The sequence below is a fragment of the Enhydra lutris genome, unplaced genomic scaffold, assembly GCF_002288905.1.
Source record: "Enhydra lutris kenyoni isolate GAN:26980312 unplaced genomic scaffold, ASM228890v2 scaffoldscaffold12, whole genome shotgun sequence".
Classification (NCBI taxonomy): domain Eukaryota; kingdom Metazoa; phylum Chordata; class Mammalia; order Carnivora; family Mustelidae; genus Enhydra; species Enhydra lutris.
Genome location: NW_019154096.1, coordinates 30,646,182 through 30,668,215, shown reverse-complemented (window position 1 = coordinate 30,668,215; position 22,034 = coordinate 30,646,182). Strand labels below are relative to the sequence as shown.

At 44.5% G+C, this 22,034-nt stretch overlaps 1 protein-coding gene across 17 annotated transcripts in view; it reads left to right on the top strand.

Annotated features, from left to right (window-relative positions):
- Positions 1-22,034, top strand: part of LOC111144685 (potassium calcium-activated channel subfamily M alpha 1) — a 726,020-nt gene that overhangs the window by 342,181 nt on the left and 361,805 nt on the right. For all 17 annotated transcript variants that reach the window (XM_022499102.1, XM_022499098.1, XM_022499101.1 and 14 more), the window contains one exon: positions 21,841-21,902. In XM_022499102.1, coding sequence (XP_022354810.1) covers positions 21,841-21,902 — 62 coding nt within the window. The remainder of the gene's footprint in view (positions 1-21,840; positions 21,903-22,034) is intronic.

Below are 22,034 nucleotides of genomic sequence, written 5' to 3'. Positions count from 1 at the left end.
CAGCAGCCCAGTGAGGCCCATGATACACGTGTTGTCTGTGGGGACAGGAGTGGCCAGGAGAAGCTTCGTAAATAGAGCCCCACAGACCAGTCAGATTTGTGACTGCGGAGGTGCGGAGGGAGGACAGTGCACAGGGGCCACTTCAGAGGTTCAGAGGTGGAAGGAATGGCATGTGGTGGGCGGCTGAGGACTCTCCCTGGCACTTTCTTGACTTGCTGCAGTGAACTGATGGCCTTTTTCTGCAAAATCAGTGGCTTTTCCACAGTGTCTTCCTCAGCTTTCACCAGATCCCCCTTGGAAGTGAGACGGAAACCAGCATAACCTTTGGTAAGACACGTGGAAGAAAGGGGGTTGTGTAAATGGCTGGGTCCTTGGTGGGCGCCATTTTCTTTTTCCTGGTGGCAGTGTTGCGTGTTCCTCTCACCTCCTTCTTGCCCTTCTGCCGAGTGAGGATGGTTCTCAGCAGTGTAGCCTGCTAAGAACTTCCTGCAAAAGTAACTGATGTCCATCTGCTTTGGGGGTTTTGTTGTGGTTTTATAAGTCTTGTGCTGGTGAGTAGCTTGTCAAGCTGTACCCTCTTGGGGAACGGCCATGGGGTCTATGACAAATTGAAGGCAGACCTTCTAGGCCTTCTCCGTCCTCCTCATCATCCAGCCTCTTAATTTTGCCTTTGCCTCTTCTTACAGTAGGGCCCCGGACAAGTGAATTGCTCACTGGGTCCCGTTTCCTCTCTTAAAATGCAGGCCTAGTGCTAGATGTCTTTGATGATTTCTTCCCAGAATAACATTCAGTGACTTTTTTCAATCCTTGGAGCCATCCTTGGTGTTCCATTCTCTTGGCTTTGAGGACTTCTTCCTACGTTAGCGGTATTATCTGAGCTCACTCTCTGAGCAAAGGGCCAGATTCCTGGGTGCATTCCCCATTGAACCTGCTGCTCAACTAGAGTTAATCCCGAAGTTGAGAAGGGAAACCAGATGCCCAGGGCCATTCCCTCAAACCTTTGTCCATGAACTTTCCATCAGTAAAGGCTTCTCTGTGGTCAAGCCTTTCCATATAGGAAGAACCTGCTTTCGGTATAGTTTACCATCCATGACCATCCAGCAATCAGCCATGAAAGAGATTCTCAGATGATAAGCCCTCCATACACATGATAATCATTGCCCAAGGTTTTGCCCTGAAGCATAGATCTGAAGAGGGACCTTACGATTCTTCACTGGGTGTGAAGTGCCGAGGAAGCAACAAATGTCACCCTTTCGTCTAGAGGGAGACAGTCTCCTGGAATGGTGGACATTGAGGCAAGACAAGTCCCACAGCCAAGCTCCCTTTCTCAGCCTCTCTCCCTGCAGAGCCCACCATGAGCTTGCCTGCGGCAGTGAGGCTCACCGTCCAATAGAAAGGAAACCCAAGGGCGCTTAGCCTTGGCTAACAGACCAAACTGAGCTCCATTTCCTCTGATAATCAGTAATTATCAATCACCTGCATTCTTCCCAAAGCTGTATACATTCCTCTCTTTTGAAATCTCTGGGACAGCAAATGAAGCCAGGATTAGCCCGCCAAGGTTTGTGATGCCTGGTATGCTTGTGTTCGTGCTCTTGGCTCATGGGCTGCCTTTGCGGGGATGAAATAGTGGGCCTTCCACCGGGCATGGCTCAGCAAGTCTGCTGGTGTCTGTGCTTTATTATTGGGCAATAAATTAATACAGAGCCCTGCCAAGGAAAGAGATAAATGGATAGGACAGCAAACACATTTTTAACAAGGAAAATGGCTTTGTTTCTCAGTAGCGTCATTTAAATGATTAGCTCTGTAATTGCGTAGGCTCCTTGATTGGGAGTGGGGGAGGGGACCCTGATGAAACCCATCTCTGGGAGGAACTGTGTGGGCACCCTCACTGCCTGTGGGGGTTTCACGGAAGAGGAGGAGGATCCTGGGTCCTGGGAGACGCTTGCATTTTCGTCACGAGTGACACAAATTCTGCCTGGGTTTTAAGCCTATAAATAGCGTGTGGTTCACGGCTGGCTGTACCTGCAGGCTATAATCAGGATAGTCACACTTGAAGGAGTTAGGAGAAATCCTTTATGATTTGTCATGGTGGTTAACTGCCTCCTATGGTTAATAATGGAGAAAGGGAAGAAGAAAGGTAAAGGTAGACTGTGAGAGGAAGCTCCTTGTTTGTAACACTAATCTTGACAAAGCCCAGAGAAATGCTAGACGTCACCCTAATGTCACGACTCAAGGAAAGGCAGCAGAAAAAAGAAAGCAAACCCTTCCCTTTCTCGTAAGGTCATGTAAACACCTGCTTGTGCACGTCTTGTCATAACTAGTTTCTAGAAAGGGTCCTCTCCCTACCAGATTATCAGCTGCATATGGGGTCTCGGTCCTTCGTTCTCTGCAATATTTCTCGTGCTGGGAATGTTGCCCAGTATATAGTAGGAGATCAATAAATGTGTGTGAATTAAAGAAATTATAAGTGGACTGTTTTCCACTCCCCACATTCGACGCATTTTTCCTTCGCAACTTAATTACACTTCCACCGGCTCCTTCCTGACAGCTCTCTCCTGAATGACCACTCTCTCCTCTGCTTCCTTGATTAGTGTGGTACTTTTCTTTTCGGATAAAAAGAATTGGAAATTGAGTCCTTGCTTTGGACCATCTTTTCTATTGTTTCAATTTGACATTAAACTCTTAGAGTATCGATCTCTTTTATATCCCTTTCACAAACCTTTTCAGGTTGCTATAAAATTTTTATCTGCGTTTCTGTAGGAATAGATGAGTTGCAGAAATGTGAATTCAATTTATCTTGTAAGTATAATATCTTATCATAATAGACCCTTCATGTAATAAGTACATCAGAAAATAATTTAGCCTTTATGGGATTTTTTTTCCCCCACTTCAGATGATTGGTCTGTATGCTTAATCGCTCAAGAATTCAGCTTTCTGTAGGAATGGAATTTATGTTTGCATGTGACCAACCTCCTGATTTTTGTCATAGAAAGACAGGAGGAGAAAAAGAATGGGAGGGAGGCAGAGGAAGAGTACTAAAGAGAGAAAGCAAATAGGGATGTTTGCCAATGCCTGTAGCTTACTTTAATATAAGTTTTGAGGGCCTATTTACAGCTGTCTTATAGAAAATATTTGCATCAAGGAGGTGCCATAGGATTTGAAATTGGGGAAGAGGGCTGACCAATTGGTGTTGCTTCTGCCTTAGGGGGATATATCTTGGTGACTTCTGATAAAGGGAACTCTGCTAGCGCTCTTGTCTCTGGTGCTTTTAATGGTTCCATGTATCTCTTCTTGGGGGGGGGGTTAGAAGAAAAGGCAGTCCTTTGCCAAGAAATTGCTTTATTGCAACAAATCATTTGCAATAGTAATGTGTTTACTGAGATAAGTGCCATTTTAACTGTAGTGTGCTGTACCCCTGGCAAAGAATCTCGAAGATGACTCAAAGCTTTTTTGAAACACTGCCATATGATTAAAGAAAAGTGACTTAATGATCTCACATTTAGCATTATTCTGTACTAGTTTTACTCCTAGACTGGAAAATAGTTACAAAAATAGCTTCATTTAATTAGAATGAGAAATATCATACAGAGAGATGTGTGTATTTATATATTTGCTTCATTTTGCAAATTATGATCTGTAGAAATAGTCCAATATGTGTGACCAAGAAGATTAATTGTGGGGACTCTGCTTGGTCCTTCCCATTCATTCATCACCACGTATTCATTGAGGATGTGCCTTATGCTGGGCGCTAAGAGAGCCAAGGGAGGAATGTTAACACTTAGGACACAGCTTCAAGGCGTTTGTCATCTAGAGGAGGAGACAAGGCACATACACAAAAATAGTTAACCATATATATTGAGTAGTATGGAATGGAAAGTTCTCAAAATATGAAGAACGAAATGTGCTTTGGAATACCAAGCAAAGGGAAGTTGGGGAATCTATACGTCATTGGAGGGAATTCATTCATTCATTCATTCACTCAATTATTCATTCATTCATTTATTCACTCACTCATTTATACATTTTTTCATTCTGTGATTCTATATAAGGCATTTACTATGTTCCATCCAGCAACCTGGGTGTTGGGATTATAGCCAAGACAAAACAGACAGGGCTCTGTCCGTACAGAGTTTATCTCTTCTTGAGGTTAGACAAGCAATAGACAAGTAGGGAAGTAAATAAGCAAAGTGATTTCCAAGTATGGTAAGCCAGTGAGGGAGATGAAACTGTGTTAGGGGACAGACCGGTGCTGTGGGCACCTGCAGACACATGCACACTCGCTTGCACACCCAGGATGCAACTTTAGAATGTGTAGTCAAGGAAGGCTTCCGTGAGGAGCTGGCCTTCGCTCAGGCCTGAATAAGGAAAGGGAGCTTGCAAATGTGGTGGAATTCTGTCCTTGCCTTGAAGAACCAGGAAAGTATGATTTAGAGGATGGGAAAGGGACAGACATTGTATAACATTTCAGACTATCTGAGTTCCTTTTCTCCTAAGGTATGGGTTTGGAAGCCTCTGTATTAAGGTAAAACCTCAGTATTTCTCAAGTGAATCAGTGAATACTCTGGCAGAAAGCTGGTAGCTATTGACAGGTGAGAAGTTTTTTGTGTGTGTGTGTGTCTTTCAATAAGATCATTCTGGAATGAGAGTTATTGGTGTGCTCAGTGCCAACCGGCGGGCGTCATGCTGGAAAATTATATTTAACATTTATTTATAGAGCACTTACTATATGGAAGACACTGTGTTGAGTGCTTTACAAATATTAACTTATTTAATCTTTATAATTCTTTCAGGTAGTTGCTCTTCTTACTCTCCTCTGACAGATACAGGAACCAAGCCATAGGGAGTGACCTACTCAAGGTCACATGGCTGCTAAGTGTCTGGGTCTACAGTCTAGCCCTTAACCACCGTGCTTCCTCTCCAGGAGAGGAGGGATTGCCCACATGACTCAGAACATTGCAAAGTGTCCTCATCCCGGATTAGTAGAAAGAGAAGAGGGAACTTTTTCCTTGGTTAAGGGTTCTAGAGCTACACTGCGCAGCAGAACTCTCTGTAAGGATGAAAACCTTCTCTCTGTGCTGTCCAGTAACCACCAGCCTGTGTCTGTTAAGCACTTGAACTGTGACCTAGTGGGACTGAAGGATGGAGTCTTCAGTTAAGTTTTATTTTAAAGTTAAATTTAAAGTTTACTTAACTTTGGTTCATTTCAATGTGAACTTCGAAACCAAAGCAATACAAAATATTTTTCTGTTAAACACAACTGTGTTGTTTCACTAACACTCATTTGCACTAAATGTCACAATGGTTGTATCACGTAAGACACTGTTGTATTGTAGGTGTAGTGGGCGCACACAGGTTGTTTCTAGTAACCCCTTAATGACTTTCAATATGAATAGCATGTTGATATAAAATGTATTTGGCACATATGGGGTTACACGTGCAATATCTGAAATGTAAATATCACTTTATAAAAATTTTTTTTTAACATGTGGGTACTAGGCAATTGAAAATGACAGACGTAGATTGAATTCTATTTCTGTTGGATGCCGCTGGCTTGAAGTTTGCTGTCAGGCCACTCTAGAGGGTGGTTGGTCAAAGGGAAAGAACCTATTGTGTTTTTGGTGGACACTGAGCCATCATCCTGATGACCAGCCCTCCACGGACCCCCAGGCCCTCACCTCTTCATTCCCATTCCCAGGGACCAACGTGAGCTGTTGTGACATAGCTTCGTGGGAGGCAGACATTTGTGGGAACTCATACATTGCACATAACCCCCATTTTGCTTAACAAAAAAAAAAAAAAAAAAAAAAAGATGTGGACGTGGTTGGAGGTGAGGGATCTTTGACCTTTGAACAGGATCCTGCTCGTGCTGTTCTGCCTCTGCCTGTTTCATGGCCAGAACCGAGGCCCGCATTGCTGCTGGGAGGAAGCTGCTATCCACCCATCCCCTCCGTCAGGGCCAAACCCTGCACCTGGACCCAGAGGTGCCAAGGCACAGGGAGTCACGTGGCTGTGCTTGCAGAAAAATCACCTGCCAGGACACTCAGGCTGCTGAAATCCCGGTGGCAGCAGATGGTCAATCAGTGCGGGCCGCCGGCTCAGGCCCCTTCTCACATACCATCTGTGTCCCCCAGAGGTGTGGGATGCAGCAGCCTTCCCATCCGCCTCGGTGTCAACGGGGGTGGTGGGCGTGTGTGAGAGAGGTGGGGCTCCTCCTCAGTAAGACTGAGTTCACTGAGGACTATTTTTCTAGAATCACTCAAGTGGAGATTTGGAGGAACCAGGTGGTTTCTCCCTTTGCCGATGCAGAGCCCTGACTGCCTGCATTGGGCTTCCATCAGCCCAGACTCCTGACTCATGTTGAATCTTCCCCTTCCCTCTGCCTGGAGATTCTTCCCACCCACTGCTCAGGTGACAATAATTCTCATATACATGCAGTGTGTGCTTTTACTCAGGCTGCACATTGGAATTAACTGAGAAACTTTATTTTCTAATACAGAAGACAAATGCTGATGCTTTTTCCTGCCTCCCAGGGATGCTGGTGTCATTGCTTTGGGGTATGGTTTGGTGATCTGGGTTGTATAGTAAACAACAAGGGTTGGAGAGGATGTGGAGAAGGGGGAACCCTCTCACACTGTTGGTGGGAATGCAAGTTGGTGCAGCCACTTTGGAAAACTGTGGAGATTCCTTAAGAAATTAAAAATAGAGCTTCCCTATGGCCCTGCAATGGCACTACTGGGTATTTACCTCAAAGATAGAGATGTAGTGAAAAGAAGGGCCATCTGTACCCCAGTGTTCATAGCAGCAATGGCCACGGTCGCCAAACTGTGGAAAGAACCAAGATGCCATTCAACAGATGAATGGATAAAGAAGATGTGGTCCATATATACAATGGAGTATTATGCCTCCATCAGAAAGGATGAATACCCAACTTTTCTATCAACATGAATGGGACTGGAGGAGATTATGCTGAGTGAAATAAGTCAAGCAGAGAGTGTCAGTTATCATATGGTTTCACTTATTTGTGGAGCATAAGGAATAATATGGAGGACATTGGGAGTTGGAGAGAAGCGAGTTGGGGGAAATTGGAGGGGGAGACAAACCATGAGAGACTGTGGACTCTGAGAAACAAACTGAGGTTTTTGGAGAGGAGTGGGGTGGGGGGTTGGGTGAGCCTGGTGGTGGGTATTAAGGAGGGCACGTATTGCATGGAGCACTGGGTGTGGTGCATAAACAATGAATCTTGGAACACCAGAAAAATAAAATAAAATTAAAAAATAAAAAATAAGACCTTTTAGAAACTTTAAAGTTCTCCTTTTCATAAGGGAACCAATGCATTAAGTGGATGTTTCTCCAAATGTGTCAAAATTACAGGGAGAGGGGAGTACAGTGTGCTTGTTGAAAATGCAGAGTTCTGAGTCATCGCTCAAGCCTTAGGAATCAGGATATCTGGAAAATTTTCAACAAATATTTAACAAAAACAGAATTTATGACGAATAGCCCCAGTGGATCACAGGTACACTGTGATGTCAGCATCACTGTATTAAATCATTAACAACTTCGTATGGATTTTTTTTTTTATCCCTTGTGCTTTTTAAAAGGGCCAGGGAAGAAGGCTAATGCAAAATTCAAAGGAAGTAATCTCTAATGATTCTCACTGTTAAATTTAGACTTCATAAAAGAATTTTCCAGTATGGGGCATAAGACTGGAAAATATGCTGATCGTGTATACATAAAGCAGTAAACATGTTATTTCCTTGGGGATGGGAGAGAGGGTTGTTTATGGTTTGGGGGTAAGGGGGGGTCAGTGCTTACCTTTTTTGTCCCCATTTGGTGTTGGGGAGGGGTCTACTACCATAGCTATCCAAGAAAACCTTCCAGCCTTGATGCTTCTTTACCAAGGAACTCTGAAAGAGCTGGTGAAACTCTAGAGTTCCGCCAGGTGAAGGTTTGGGGGACACTGACAACGTCATAACCTAAAAGGAAGTACCTTTGGTGTCATGGATTAAAAGAACAAAGATAGGAAGTCAAACCTGGATTTGAGGCCCAGCTGTGCCTATCACACACATGTTTAAGCTCCCCTTGCCTCAGTTTCTCCATCCTCACTGTGGAGATTACCTCTTCCTTCTTGAGAACAGTGGGTCCTCCTTCCATTTAGTTCAGTGTATTTAACCCTAACACCATCTTGGTCTCTCCTTTCACTCCGCAAGCATCAGTGGGACAATGGTCAAGAAGCTTTGGATGTGCTGTTTTCTGCATGTAAAATGTTTGTCTTACGCTAGTTGACACCTTCTTATCCTTCCTCCCTGGGGAAACTGCCTTGAACCTCACAAAGCTCTCCACTCCTTTTCATACTCCTCTTTACCATGTACAATTTTTTGCTCTCTAGTGTGACCGTGGGTTGAGTGTTTGTCTTTCCTCTAGACTGTAAGGTCCATGAAGGCAAGAGCCCTCTTTGGTTTTCTGCTGTATATCCAGGCTTAGCACAAGGCATGGTATACAGTAGTCACTTGATAAATGCTTGTGGAATGAATGGCTGGATGGCTGGATGGATGAATGGATGGATGGTGGAGACAGAGACATGAGTGACACACTGTTTGCCCTTACAGAGACACGGGAAAGAGACTGAGAGGAAAACGGGTGACAACAATGAAGAATGAGAGAGTGCTTTGGGAAAGTCTCCTCAGAGTCTTTCAGGAGTTGCCTTCAGTAAAGCAGCAGATGAGGTTAGGGAAGGCTAAGAGTTGCCACCTTGTCTGCTTCTGAATGACTTGATTTTTCAGTAGAAGAAATGAAGGAAGGAAATAAAGAGAGAGAGAGGAAGGAAGGAAGGAAAAGGAAGAAAGGAATAAAGAAACAAGGCCTTAAAAAAAAAAATCCAATCACCTTGTGTGTAGTTGAAACAGCATTTCAAACAACATCTAGAATGGGAGCTTAAAATGATAACTTCTGGAGAGAATATGTCAAGTAGACCTGCATTCTTCGGAAGGTTGGTCAGCCCAGAGCACACAGGAAAGCCAAATTAGTGCCAGAAATTTCTGGCGGGAGGCGGAGTTTGAACCAAGGGAGTTGGGTCTGTCTTTCCTCTGTCTTAGACATGTTGGGAAAAATGCACAGAAGCATGATCTTTGGTTCTTTTGATTTTGGAAAACTTGTGGACAACTGTTGTTTAGCACCACTTCTTTCCAACAGGAAAGGGAATCGTTTATCAATGAGATCCCATTTTCCATTTGTGGTACTTTTTGATTACTTTCTTCAGAAACCAGTCTCCTCAGCCACACCGTTAAAAGTCTTGGCTGAGTATGTCTTCAGAAATCTGAGCTTATGTATCAGAAATGGGGATTTTAATAGTTTTATCAGCAGTAGTGACATATTTAAATTTATGACATACCTTCTTATGGAGAAGATATATCAATTTAATTAAGAACAAAACCAAAACATGTTGCTGGCATTGTCCAGCACATTGAACTAGTGTACAAAAATGATTTTGAATAGTATTTCAAGAGAGAGTTCTGGCCAGTTTTCTCCCTTTTAGAAGCCTTCAAAATTTACAGATATTTTAAGGGGATTTTGTCCAAATAGCACAGACCCAAACAACCCATCTAAAATGTTTTTACACCCATACTCAAAGAAGACAGAATATCTGGAAAGGATTGACTTTTGGAAATTTTGTCTGATGGCCTAAAGCAGTGATTCTCAAAATATGGTCCTTTAACCAGCAACATCAGCATTGCCTGGAGGTTGTTAAAGATGCAAATTCTCATGCTCCCCCAGACTTACTGAATTGCAATCTCTGGGATGAGGTTCAGCAATATGTGTTTTAACATGGCCTGTGGATAGTTCCCATCCATACTCACATTTGGAAACCACTCTTAGGCTACAGCATAAATGTCTGGAAAGGCTTTTGATGCTGGGAACATCATCTTGGCATCTGTCATCCTCTTCTGCACAAGAATCAAAAGGAGAGTTCAAGTTCTATAACGCAGGACCATTCTCTCCTATTCTGTATCCCATGCCAGCTCACCTCTGAGTCTCACCTCTTACCTCTCACCTCTGCATGCAATGAATGAATGACTGGGTAGCTGTGGAATGGTGTGGGTAGTTAAGACAAATGAATTCTTGTGCATAAAGATCTTATAATGGAGTAGACAGGGAGGGGAATTAAGTGATCAGGATGGGGCTGTGCTAATATACACAGCCAGATTATGACAAGAGCCCCGAAACCCCTGAGAAGGTGATGGTTCTCCCCCACATATAAATGGAAGATTTGGCAAACCCATACAAAGACTTAAGGACATCCACCTCAATTCTGATTTCTCCTTGATAACTGTGTCAAAGCTCTTAAAAATAGGGAATACAAAATTCTTCCCAAATTTTTGGCTCCTCCCTTGCTGAAGACAGTCCGTGTGCCTGCTCTGCCTATAGAGAGACTGAAGTAGAAAGGAGACCTGAACATCATACATACACGTCCTCTTCCTCCTTTTAAATGGCCTTGAAAAGACAACAAGTAGCATTACGAAGACAGTCCTCTTTCTCCTTGTTTCTAAAGAGCGATGCCGAGAGAGGCAGGAAAGCTATGTTACCTGACCATGTTCCCGTCCTTCCAGCCCTACCGCGTGCCCCATGCAAGTGGAGTTTGTGGTTTTTCTGATTTGGTCTCCAGTGAGCCAGAGCTGCAGTTCCGCTGTGTGGCATTATTAGCATCTGATCGTCCCCGGGCCATGGGGGGGTGCGTGAGATATTGCAGGAAGTCGGGCAGCAGCCGGGGCTGTGGTCCAACCTTTCTAAATGAACAGTGATGCGGTGTGGTGTGGGCCCCCTCCCCCACCGAGGACAGCCATAATTGCACGGGTTGAGATGTGTACCACTGACCCTTGCCTTCTGATTTTCCGTGCTGTTGGGACGGGAATGTGTGAGCATGAGGAATGCTATCTCATGAAGATTTCTACTTCCTTCAAAAAAGGCAGCTTATTTGTAGGAGTACCACAGTAAATTCAAAAAGAATTTTTTCCCAGAGGTGAGGGAAGGAGGGAGAGATGTCAGGAGTGGACAAGCTAGTACCTTCTCTTTGGACACTAGGATCTCAACCTACCACAAACCTTAGCACAGGGGGCTTCCTGGTTTCATTCTTATCTAGATGGCATTTGCCAAGGTCAACCCCTTTGTCATGGTCAGCTGTGGGGTCTACAAAAGAGGAAAAACAATATGGTGCTTTGGGAACCAAGCACATGAACGTGAGCCTTTATGGTCGAGCCTGGCAGGGCATAGTGGGGCAGGGCACTGATTTTGAAGGTTCGTCAACATTGGTGTCAATGTTTTATTGTCAGTTGAATGATTGTTTATCATCTTTGACCCACTCTTGACGTGCAGGATCTTTGGTGGCCCTGCTTTCCAGGTTGCGTTGACAATCTTTTTTTAAAGCAACAGTTTTGGTGGCAAAATGATTATTGTAAAAGATAGAAAGTTTGGATTGTTCTAGGGGTGACTTTAAGGTCCTACTAACCCACTAAGTGGCTGTAACTAAGCCATTGCTACAGCTTGGCCCTGAAGTTCAGACCTTGGGGACCAAATGTCTTGTGTCCATGATGTTATCTTTTAGAGCTTGTTACAGGTTTTAAAATATTGTAAGCCAAAGGTGTACATGCTTTTCTTTTCTTCTCTTTTCTATTGTGGTAAAGGATATATTCTTTTAAGACTCCCTGTCATATCTGGGACTTTAGCTATGTTTACCCAAAGACATATTAGGTTCTGGCTCTAGTCAGAAACCCTGATCCCTGAGAAATTCATAGTCTTCTTTGTGTATCTGTAATAGATGAGGCTGAAAGTGGGAGGGGAGGTGGGGACTCCTGTAAGTTCCCTGCGGCTAGATAGGGATAGATTCTGGAACCAAGGGGAAATTCCAGCTTACTAAGGAATAAGATCAAACATCCCAGAGAGGCAAGAGTCACATGTATGTAGTAGAAGTTTCGTACAGGTTCCCACTGCCATTGAGAGGAGAGATATTAGTATCCCTCTGGAAAGACGATTATGTTTCTTTTGAAATTTAAATATACTGATAGATTTTTCTTGCAGGATCTCAGAATTTTCCTTCTAGTTTTTTATTGTGATTAACTTCATGTGAGATTTGTCATTTTAGCTACCTGTAAGTGTGTAGTTCAGTAGCTTAAAATACTTTCACAGTGGGATGCCTGGGTGGCTCAGTTGGTTAAGCAGCTGCCTTCGGCTCAGGTCATGATCCCAGTGTCCTGGGATCGAGTCCCACATCGGGCTCCCTGCTCAGCGGGAAGCCTGCTTCTCCCTCTGCCTCTGCCTGCCACTCTGTCTGCCTGTGCTCACTCTCTCTGACAAATAAATAAATAAAATCTTAAAAAAAAATACCTTCACAATGTGGTACAACCATCACCGCTATCCATCTCCAGAACTTCTTGATCAATTTAAACAGAAACTCTATACATATTAAACAAGAATTCCCTATCCCCCTCTCCCCTGCAGGCTCTGGCCACCACCATTCTACTTTGTGTCTCCGTGAACTTGACCTCTCAAGGTTCTGCGTGCAAGCGAAACCATGCAATGATGGTCCTTTTGTCTGGCTTATTTCACTTAACATAATATTGCCAAGGTTCACCCATGTGGTAGTGTGTGTCTGAATTTTTTCCCTTTTCAAGGCTGGTATTTCATGATACAAATAGACACCATTTTGTTTCTCTGTCCATCTATCAGTGGACATGTGGGTTGCTTCCAAAGCTGCTACAAATTTGGGTGTCCAAGTATGTCTTTGAGTCCTTGCTTTCACTTCCGTGTTTGCCTTCAGTATTCTGTAAGAACAGGAAGGTTTGAGAAGGAAGCCAAAGGTGGCCATAAATTTAGTCCTTGGTGATGGTAAGTGGCAACTGGTGACTCGACAGTTCTATACAAGTTTTCTCATCTTATGAATCTAATTAAATTTAAAATCCAGTTGGCCAGACCCACATGCACTTAAGCCAGACAATTTCCCCACAAGCTCATTAGGGTCAAACTTGGGAGCTCCACCAGCAGATGGAAATTTTCCCCCAGGATTTTCAGTAATTAGACAAGAAAGGTCTCTCAAACTTTAGCCCTCAAATGGAAGGCTTTTATCAAGCTTGCCAGTGCATCAGTTTAATGCTGTTCATAAAAATATGTGAAAATCAGGGGCACCAGGTTGGCGCAAGGGGTTAAGCCTCTGCCTTCGGCTCAGGTCATGATCTCAGGGTCCTGGGATCGAGTCCCGCATTGAGCTCTCTGCTCAGCAGGGAGCCTGCTTCCCACCCCCCACTTCTGCCTGCCTCTCTGCCTCCTTGTGATCTCTCTCTTTCAAATAAATAAATAAAATCTTGGAAAAAATGTGAAAATCAACCTTTTAAGTTTTATATGATGCCATGGTATATAAGATTTTAGTGTCATTAAACCTCAATTATCAGGAAGGTCACAGGTTTTAGGGAAAGTTTTGGCCCAATGTTCCAATTGCTTTCAATCCTTTCAGTTTCTTGTTTTCATTTATAATAAATTGGGGCTTTTAGAGGAGCACACTTAACTCTTCTGTATATTTGTGTTGTGCAAAATGAAACGAGCATGGTCAACGAAACCCAAGATGTAACACTGTTGACATCTCTATGGCAGTAGGGAAACACTGCCCTGCAGAAATACGTACAACTTGTGCCCCGGAGTTATAGCAACATGGTCCCTCGGGAGGGAAGAGATTGCGCAACTGATGTATGATTATGCCCCTAATTCTTCTTTGGGGAAAATTAAAAAAAAAAAAAAAGAAGAAGAATCCAGACCCTTGATATCTATTCCATATTAGTCAAATTCTCCTCTCCCTCTGAAAAAAGCTCATTATTGTGCTTAGTCTGTTTGCCAACAGATATGTGATTTACAATAAAATTGTTTTTAGTAGCTTGCATTAAGAAGGAACCCTATTATTTTCCAGGGTTTTGTTTTTATCTATGGTCATTCTGAAATTACCTAATTTGGAAATGGGCAGAGACACATTGCTATCAATGTGATTGGTTAATAAATATTAATAGAGACCCAGTATTTGTGATTAATGGGTAGAGTATCAGTTTATCTCTGTGTCCCTTGCAGTGTGTGTGTGTGTGTGTGTGCACGTGTGTGTATTCATGCATTGTTTATACATTTATAGTTACATTATTTTGTGTATCACTTCCTTATGACACGTACTTCACTTTGTTTTCACACATTCCCAGTCCCGATCCTAATTTAAATTCTCAACTTCTTCCTGTAGCACTCCTGATATCTGCCACCTTATAATTGAACCTGTCTTTCAGAGAGACGTAGTTTCCCTCACTTCTCCGTAGGTGGCTTGTTTCTTTATAGCCCAGGGACCCCTGGACACTCTGGGCCTCCACAGCCTCTTCCATCTTGGTGCAAAACCTTTTCTCTTGAGGCTCCTGCCATCCTGCTGAGTCCTTACCCTGTCTGACCTCCCAGATACTTACATCCCATTCAGGGTGGCTCCATCCCTGACTCTTCCTTCCTTCCCCCCACCCCAGCTGCAGCCATCCCCTTCCGTTCTGCACACTGATCCTCCTTGCTAGCCCCCTTGCCTCCCAGATCCTCGATCTCCTTTACCGTGATGCTCTCCAGTCCCTCTCCACTCCAGCCATGAGTCCCTTGGATCCTGCCTTCATGGGAACTATACCTCACCTCTTTCTGGGGTTTTAAGCTCTAAAGTCTTACTCCGTGAGGGTCCACGTCCTTCCAGCTCTCTTTTGCTTTCATTATACCCAGTGTCCAAACTTATTCTCCTGTTCTCCAAATACACATTTATTTAACAAATATTGATTGAGACACTTTGCTAGCTTCTGGGAGTTTAGTGATGAGCAAAAATGGATGGGCAAACTGTCTTCATAGAACTTGCAGTCCAGCGGAGGAGAGAGGATTTGATCAAGTGATTGCACCAAAAAATGTAAAACTTTTGCCATGCTAAGTGCTACAAAGTAACTGTGTTCATGGGGGAACTCTCTGCATTAATGGCAGGAAAGTGGCAGCAGAACAGAGATCTGAAGGATGAATAGTCTATGAATAGAGGTAAGACTTTTTGGAGGACTTGTGCAAAGGCCCTGTGGCAGTTGGGGTGGGGAGACACACATGGTGAATAAGAAGACCTGAAATTTCAATTAATTTCAGTCTATAGCAGAGGAAAGGGGCCAGGATTTGCAGGGTCTTGTAAGCTGGGATTTTTTTTTCTTTATACCCTAAGCCATGGTAGTCATTCGGAGCAATTTAAGGGGTGGGAAGTCCTCTCCAATTTGTCTCTTTTGTCCTAACAATCCAGTCCAGTCTGTAATGAGTATGGCTTTAAGTATTGCATTATTGGAAGCACCAATTTAAATGCCCCCAAAGGCATCAACGTTTTCACTAGGCTTCTGTACATTTGTATAAAGCATAATTTTACTCTTATCTGGAAATCCCACATATTTTATAATTCTAAATAATGACTACTGAAAGCACGTCTTTATTCTTTTTTTCTTTCATCTTGAACATATCTGTACTTAAACCGTTGTTTGGAGTCTTGGCTTTCGGAGAATCAACTTGCAGCCTTTTTGTATAAGCAGTTCATAAGTCAAAAGTAATGTGCCAGAATGTTATTTTGGAAACTTAGGGGACGTTTGGATGTTTAATGGCACTGTCAAAATATTGGTTTTATATTTTACAAATCTTTTGTTATTTGGGATAACAAAAATACCTTTCTTGGCAGCAAGATCATGTCTTCTCTTGAGAGTGGTTGAAGGGTGAGGAAAACATTAGTATACTGGCCAGACTGGGAAGAAAAACATATCCTTTTTTTTTTTCCCTTAAGAAAAAACTGATATTCAGAGTGTGAGCTTCTCTGGGCAAAACCTACAGAAATGTGGGCTTTTCAAAGATTCACAGAGGCAGGAGGAAAGGAGACTGAGCGAGACCTCCCCCACTCATTTTTCCCTGTAGCAAGAGCAGAACGAGGCACGGAGCCATGAGAGGGCCAGCCAGTGGCCCCTCTAGGTTGTGTTGTAGTTTTGTGCAATGGCACCTGCTTGAGGAATTGATTGTGCTATAGGACACACAAAACCATGAATCCGAGTGTCCATAGGATTCCTTCTTACGATTATCTGAAAGAAACCCCTCTGACCCAGATTAGTGACACGCATAATGGCCATCGTGCTGAGTTACAATGACGCACAAATCACATCTCCTTGGCATCAAAGAACACTGCCTTCTCCAGCCAGAAGTTTTGAGTTCTTTCGCTGTGAGCGAAAACCTACCTGGGTCCTGATCTCATGACCATCTTTTCCAAAGGCCCATTTCACAGGTCAGGACATGGAGTCCTGGAGGTGAGAAGTGATAGGCTCAAGAGCATACAGCTTATGGGGGCAGTGGGGATTCCAACCCAAGCGTCCTGTACCCTCTCTGCCAGGAATCTGTCTGTTGATGTGCTGGTGCCTGCCTTTCCCAGCAGCAGACTGGTGGAGTGGGGATGTCAGGGATTTCCGTTCTTCTCCCTGGCTTTTCCATCCTCCTCTTCCCCTCCCGCTTCAGGGGTCTGTGCTGGTGATGGTGTTGCTGCTGGGTCCTCTCCTTCCTTGGACATCCCAGAAATACAAATGGACATTTGTATGTGTGGCATTTATCAAAGCCACAGGGAACTCCTTAGTAATTTCAACTTCTGGATTCCATGCTCATTGAGGGCAAAGACCAGGACTGACTTTGCTCTTTTTGTTTTCTTTTTCCCTCTCTCTCCCTCTGGGCTTTGTACAAAGGGGTTCAATAAATGTCTGTTGGAGCTGTTAAATTCACCAGACCAAACATTTTAATTTGGATGGTGGAATGATGTTATCAGTCATAAACAAAACATCCCCACATTGTCTTGCCTTGGGAGTTCTCGTATCTATTTTTTTTATATAGGGAATTCTATTGTATATAAATTATACCTCAATAAAAAGAATAGTGTGCCTTTGGGATTATATGGAGAAAATGGTCCATTTTCGGAGGGGTCGCTGCTGCCAGTGATTGGCTAGGCCCCAATTAAATGTGCAGAATCATTAATTAGGGTCATTTGTTCTGCTGTGAGCTGAGAATGTATAAAACCTGCTCAGGAGAGAATTAATTCATCCTCTTCTCTGTACTTTCTAGAGTACTCCTAGCATGATTCTCAAAGTCTCCAGGCCTCATACATATGTTCTAATGGGCTAATTGTTAAGGCGACATTTGTAAATTAATCTCTGACTTGAGCTAAGTGGTTTCCCCTAATGGCTTTAATTCAGTGACTCCCATTTTTGGCCATATATCAGATTCACTTGGTGGAGCTTATGAAAGATAGAGGTGCCCAGCTTGCCCGTCCCCCCAGCTGGCCATTCTCTGGTTCCAGGGCAGGGGAAAGGAATCTCTGTTTTTTAAGAAATGCCACTCCTGTGAGGGGATTGTGATGGGAGCTGCCTTTCTGAGCCTTTTCTCCAGTTAGCGTCTGGAGGCCCTTGCAGACTCGTGACTAGTGTCTACTGAAAGCACTTGGGTCGATCTCTAACAACTTGGAAACCAGTTTCTAGCACAGGCAACATGTCAAAGAGCCCACCTTCCTGATTCATTCATTCTGTGTTCATTCTCACTGGGACTGTCCTTTCCATGAAGATCCTCAGTGACCTGACAGGGGATATTCTGAGCTTTGCCATCCTGCTTTCCATTTTCATGAACTTTTTGAGACATTTGAGAGATCTCCACGGCCTGCTGGAATGACCATCATGAAAATATCTGTGGACATCCCTTCTTTGCGCTCCATTTATCATCAGGCTCCTGGTGCCAGGTGTTATGGACAAACTTTTTTTTTTTTAATACAATGCGTGTCTGTGTCTGTGGGTCTGTTCCTGGTACTCTTCTGTGCAAACACATGTAGTGTTTGACCTTGCATTTCTGAGAACAGATAACTCAAGGGTACCCTTGTTTCAATGACATTAATCAAATCACTTTTGTTAGGTATCCAGCACCTCCGTAAATATTGCTCAGTACTTCATATCACCATGTAGCATGTAGGTATTTTTTTGTCAACCTAAGAATATGGTGGCTCGCGCCGTTCCAGATAGCCGTGATGATCTGCTGACCCCAACCTGTGAAAAGCTAGAAAGGCTCTGGCAGAGGTCGGCACACAGTGTGACTCAAGAGGGAATGTTCTTATTGTCCCATGTGTCAGACTGTGTTTACAAGGTCTTGTTTACGACAGCTTTGTGAAGTGCTTGGTTATTGGAAGGGGTCTTCTTTGACCCTGCTGCTGGAGGGCTAGTGCTTCTCCATCTCAGGTATTATGCTTCTCTTGGCCTCATTTTACCATGTCCCTTGGACTTCAGTGCCTTTTATTCCTGGGACTATCAAGGCACATGGAAGGACTCCCAGTGGCCTCCCCCCTTACTGAAGGGGTGCTAGAGTAGCCAATACAGGTAGGGAGAAGGGACACATTGAGAACAAAAAACATATTGAGTCAAGAGCCCCTATGGTTCCCACCCATCCTTAACTTCTCCCATTTATATCTCTACCTAGTCAATACCTCATTGCAGATTGACTATACGTATGCCATACAACCGGGCACTAATTGCATCATCGCGTAATGTAACATAGGTTACTATGTAAGGGTTACTCCACAAAGAAGTATGTTTCATGACTCCAAGTGGACTTTTTCCACTTTTCCGAGGGCATCAAATATAGCAGATGTGAAATAAATACTTAGATAATTACTTCGGGTTGCTCTATAACATAACCACTGGCATTTAGGTTAAATATCTAACCATTGTTTGCAGTGGGACCGAATTTTTTCATATTTAGAGCAGAGTTCTCAGACAATGGGCGATTTGTCAGAGCAAGAGAGAAAGATAAAGGATGGAGAGAGAGAGTGCTAGTCCTTTGCCAGGGCCTTGTAGAAGACGAATCTTTGTTGGATTCCTGTTCTCATGGTGTAATCCAAGGGGCTGATGCATTTTCTGTAGCACTTGGATCCAGGTTGACCATGCCATCAAGCCTGACATGATAAAGAGCCATTTAGCAAGTTTAAAAAATCACATGCCTAGTTGCCTTAATCCTGAGAAGCTGGTCTGCTCCCCATTGATCATGTCAGTTATGGAGGCGAGTGGGTGGAACAGTTGGACACCCTGTGCCTCAGGAACAAGGCTTCTGGCCCACCATGTGGACCCAAGAACAGGCTCACTCATCAGGATCTTCAGTTCTTGGAGGTCATTTGCCCTTGGATTACTTCCCTCGCTTACCCTACCTGAGAGGTGCTGATATTTGAGTTTGCATCTTAAGAAGCTAGCCGGAGTCCTCCCCTCCTGTCACTGGCTGATTTGCTTAAATAAGCTGCACATTATTGACCGTCACAGAGGCCGAGCGAGCGAAGGCAGCTGGGACAAATCAGAGTCGGCTACTTGGTCTGGACCCCCAGTGCTGGGAAACCCTCACCATTGCAGGAGAGCTTAGATTCTGAGCGTGTTGCATAATGATGTAGATGCCATTTGCAAGGGCTTCCATCCTCTTTCCTCCCCTCTCCCCTGCATCCCTGACCTTCCCACTCCTCCCCTCATTGGCCGGTATAGCCGGGTCTGACCAAAGCTCAGGATTCACACACACACACACACACACACACACACACACACAGTCCAGAGGGCAGAAATTAGTCTCGGTCAGCTGTTTATGAATGAAGAAGAGGTCCTTCCCCTGTGTCCTGGCCACACCCCTTCCCTTTGCAGCATTTTGAGAATGAGGTTCGGGGCCAGGATCTAACCGCTTATGTCTCGGAAATAGCAACACAGATCAAAGTTAATCTGAAGCTATTTGTTTTGGTGCCTCATTCAGATAATGGGGGGGGGGGGGAGCCAGGCTTGTTTATGTTTTTGTTTGTTTTTGTGGATGACTTTTACAAAGAATGAATGAGTGAGTGTGAGGGGATCGTCTGGGGTGAGCCTGCTGGGGGATTGGCCCCCGAGAGACGGTGATCGCCTGCAGCAGACTGCAGTGCTGCCTTGGATTCAGCTGCAGCGTGGGCTAGTTTTTGAGACAAAATGGAAGAATTAAATAAGCCCCAGTGGCGTACTGCTTTACCACTTCCTCTCATAAGGATAGTTTGTCAGGTGCTGTGAAGCTGTGTCTTCCTTCCGCAGCGGCGGGCTGTTTGTCTCTGTCGGTGTTTACTGTGCGGTCGGCCGCCTGTCCGGCAGCTCTGTGGGGCTCTCCAGTGTTTCCAGCGAATGCCATATGCGGATTTCATTTCCTCTCCACCACTTTGGTGCACACACAGAGTACAGATATGTATGTGTGGTCCTCTCTCTCTCTCTCTCTCTCTCTCTCTCTCTCTGTAACACACACACACACACACACACACACACACACACACACACACACACGGCTTGACCATGCCCAGTCATTACATAAGCTGGGATTCCTCTCTCTCCGCCAGCTGATGCCAGAGGGATGGCAATATGTAGATACTCAGAGGAGACTGACACTTCTTTCCTTCCAAAGTCCCTTTAGGAGATAGCGTGTCTGAAAGGTATTTGCCGAGCCCTGGCACTGTGTCTAGCGGTGGTGTTGATTTTTGTTTTCAATCTTCGCATCTTTCTTATTTCTGAGCATCCATTTAGATGCCCTACGGGTCTCCTCTGTGAAAGACTAAATAAACAAACTGGGATGGAGGGAGGGTGCAGAAGTGTCGGTGTCTGCCTCAGCGGCGACATATGGCTCGGATGGGCTTCCATGTGACAGGTAGTCTTTGGAGGAGATGCCAGACTGTCTTCTAGATCAGCGGGGATTAGGGGTGCCTGGGTGGCTCAGTGGGTTAAAGCCTCTGCCTTCGGCTCTGGTCAAGATCCCAGGGTCCTGGGATCGAGCCCCGCATCTGGCTCTCTGCTTAGCGGGGAGCCTGCTTCCCCCTCTCTCTCTGCCTGCCTCTCTGCCTACTTGTGATTTCTGTCTGTCAAATAAATAAATAAAATCTTAATAGATCAGCGGGAATTAATTCTGAGTGAAGAGTGTAAACATGAACAGGGGTGCTTGTGTAGCTGGCTCTAATGTATTACCAGATTTGGCTTTCCTCACCTAAACTGTTTCCAGAATACTTGAGAGGTGTTATAAGTATACACACACACACACACACACACACACGTACAAGTAGCAGATATGTGCTTTTCAAATTGATGGTTCTTGCCTGGAGACAGGAAGTAAATCAGGGTTTGCGTAGGCTTTCGGGTGGGAGTAGGGACCGACCATTCTTGGGTGTCCCTGTGAGGGGTGGAACTGGGATTGACGAAAATGTTCGAAACTAGATGACAGTGACGGCTGTATCACTTGGTCGGTTACTCGAAGTCATTGAATTGTATGCTTAAAATAGGTGAATTTTATGGTATGTACCCACTGCCAAGTAGTATCTTGGCAGAGCTGTGAAAAATTGATATTCCCATATTTGAGTTCCTCTGGGCCCGGGTTGCATATAACATGACCCATTGTGTCACCTGAATGTTTGCCTGTCCTTCCCACCAGAGTGTGCTCACTTCAGTTGCGGAGAAGCTGGACCCTGTTGAGGACAGGGCAGGATGAGAGCCGTAGATCCAAGAGTCTGCCCTGACCCCTGTTGGCCGGCACTGAGGTTGCTGCCCACTGCAAGGCACGAAGGCCACATCAGGGCGTCCGGTGGGGGCCTCCAGGGACTGAGATTCCCAAGAGGGCCCCAGAAAGCAGTCGGAACCCTGCTTCCCAGCTGCTGCCGTGTGTGTCAAAAAAAACCCCAAACACGAAATACGAAGCTTCCCGGTGTCGGCTCTTAAGTGATGACATTTTCCTCTTCTTTTGCAGGTTGTCTTAGTCTTTGCTCTGAGCATTGGTGCACTTGTAATATACTTCATAGATTCGTCAAAGTGAGTATTCAAATACGTTGTCTTGCCCTCTTTGCTAAAACAATCATGAGCCTCTGCATTGATCAAGGGATTTACTGTAACACTGAAATTTGGAAGGCTGTCCGTGGAAGGCTGGGCTACTCTGGGCTGGTC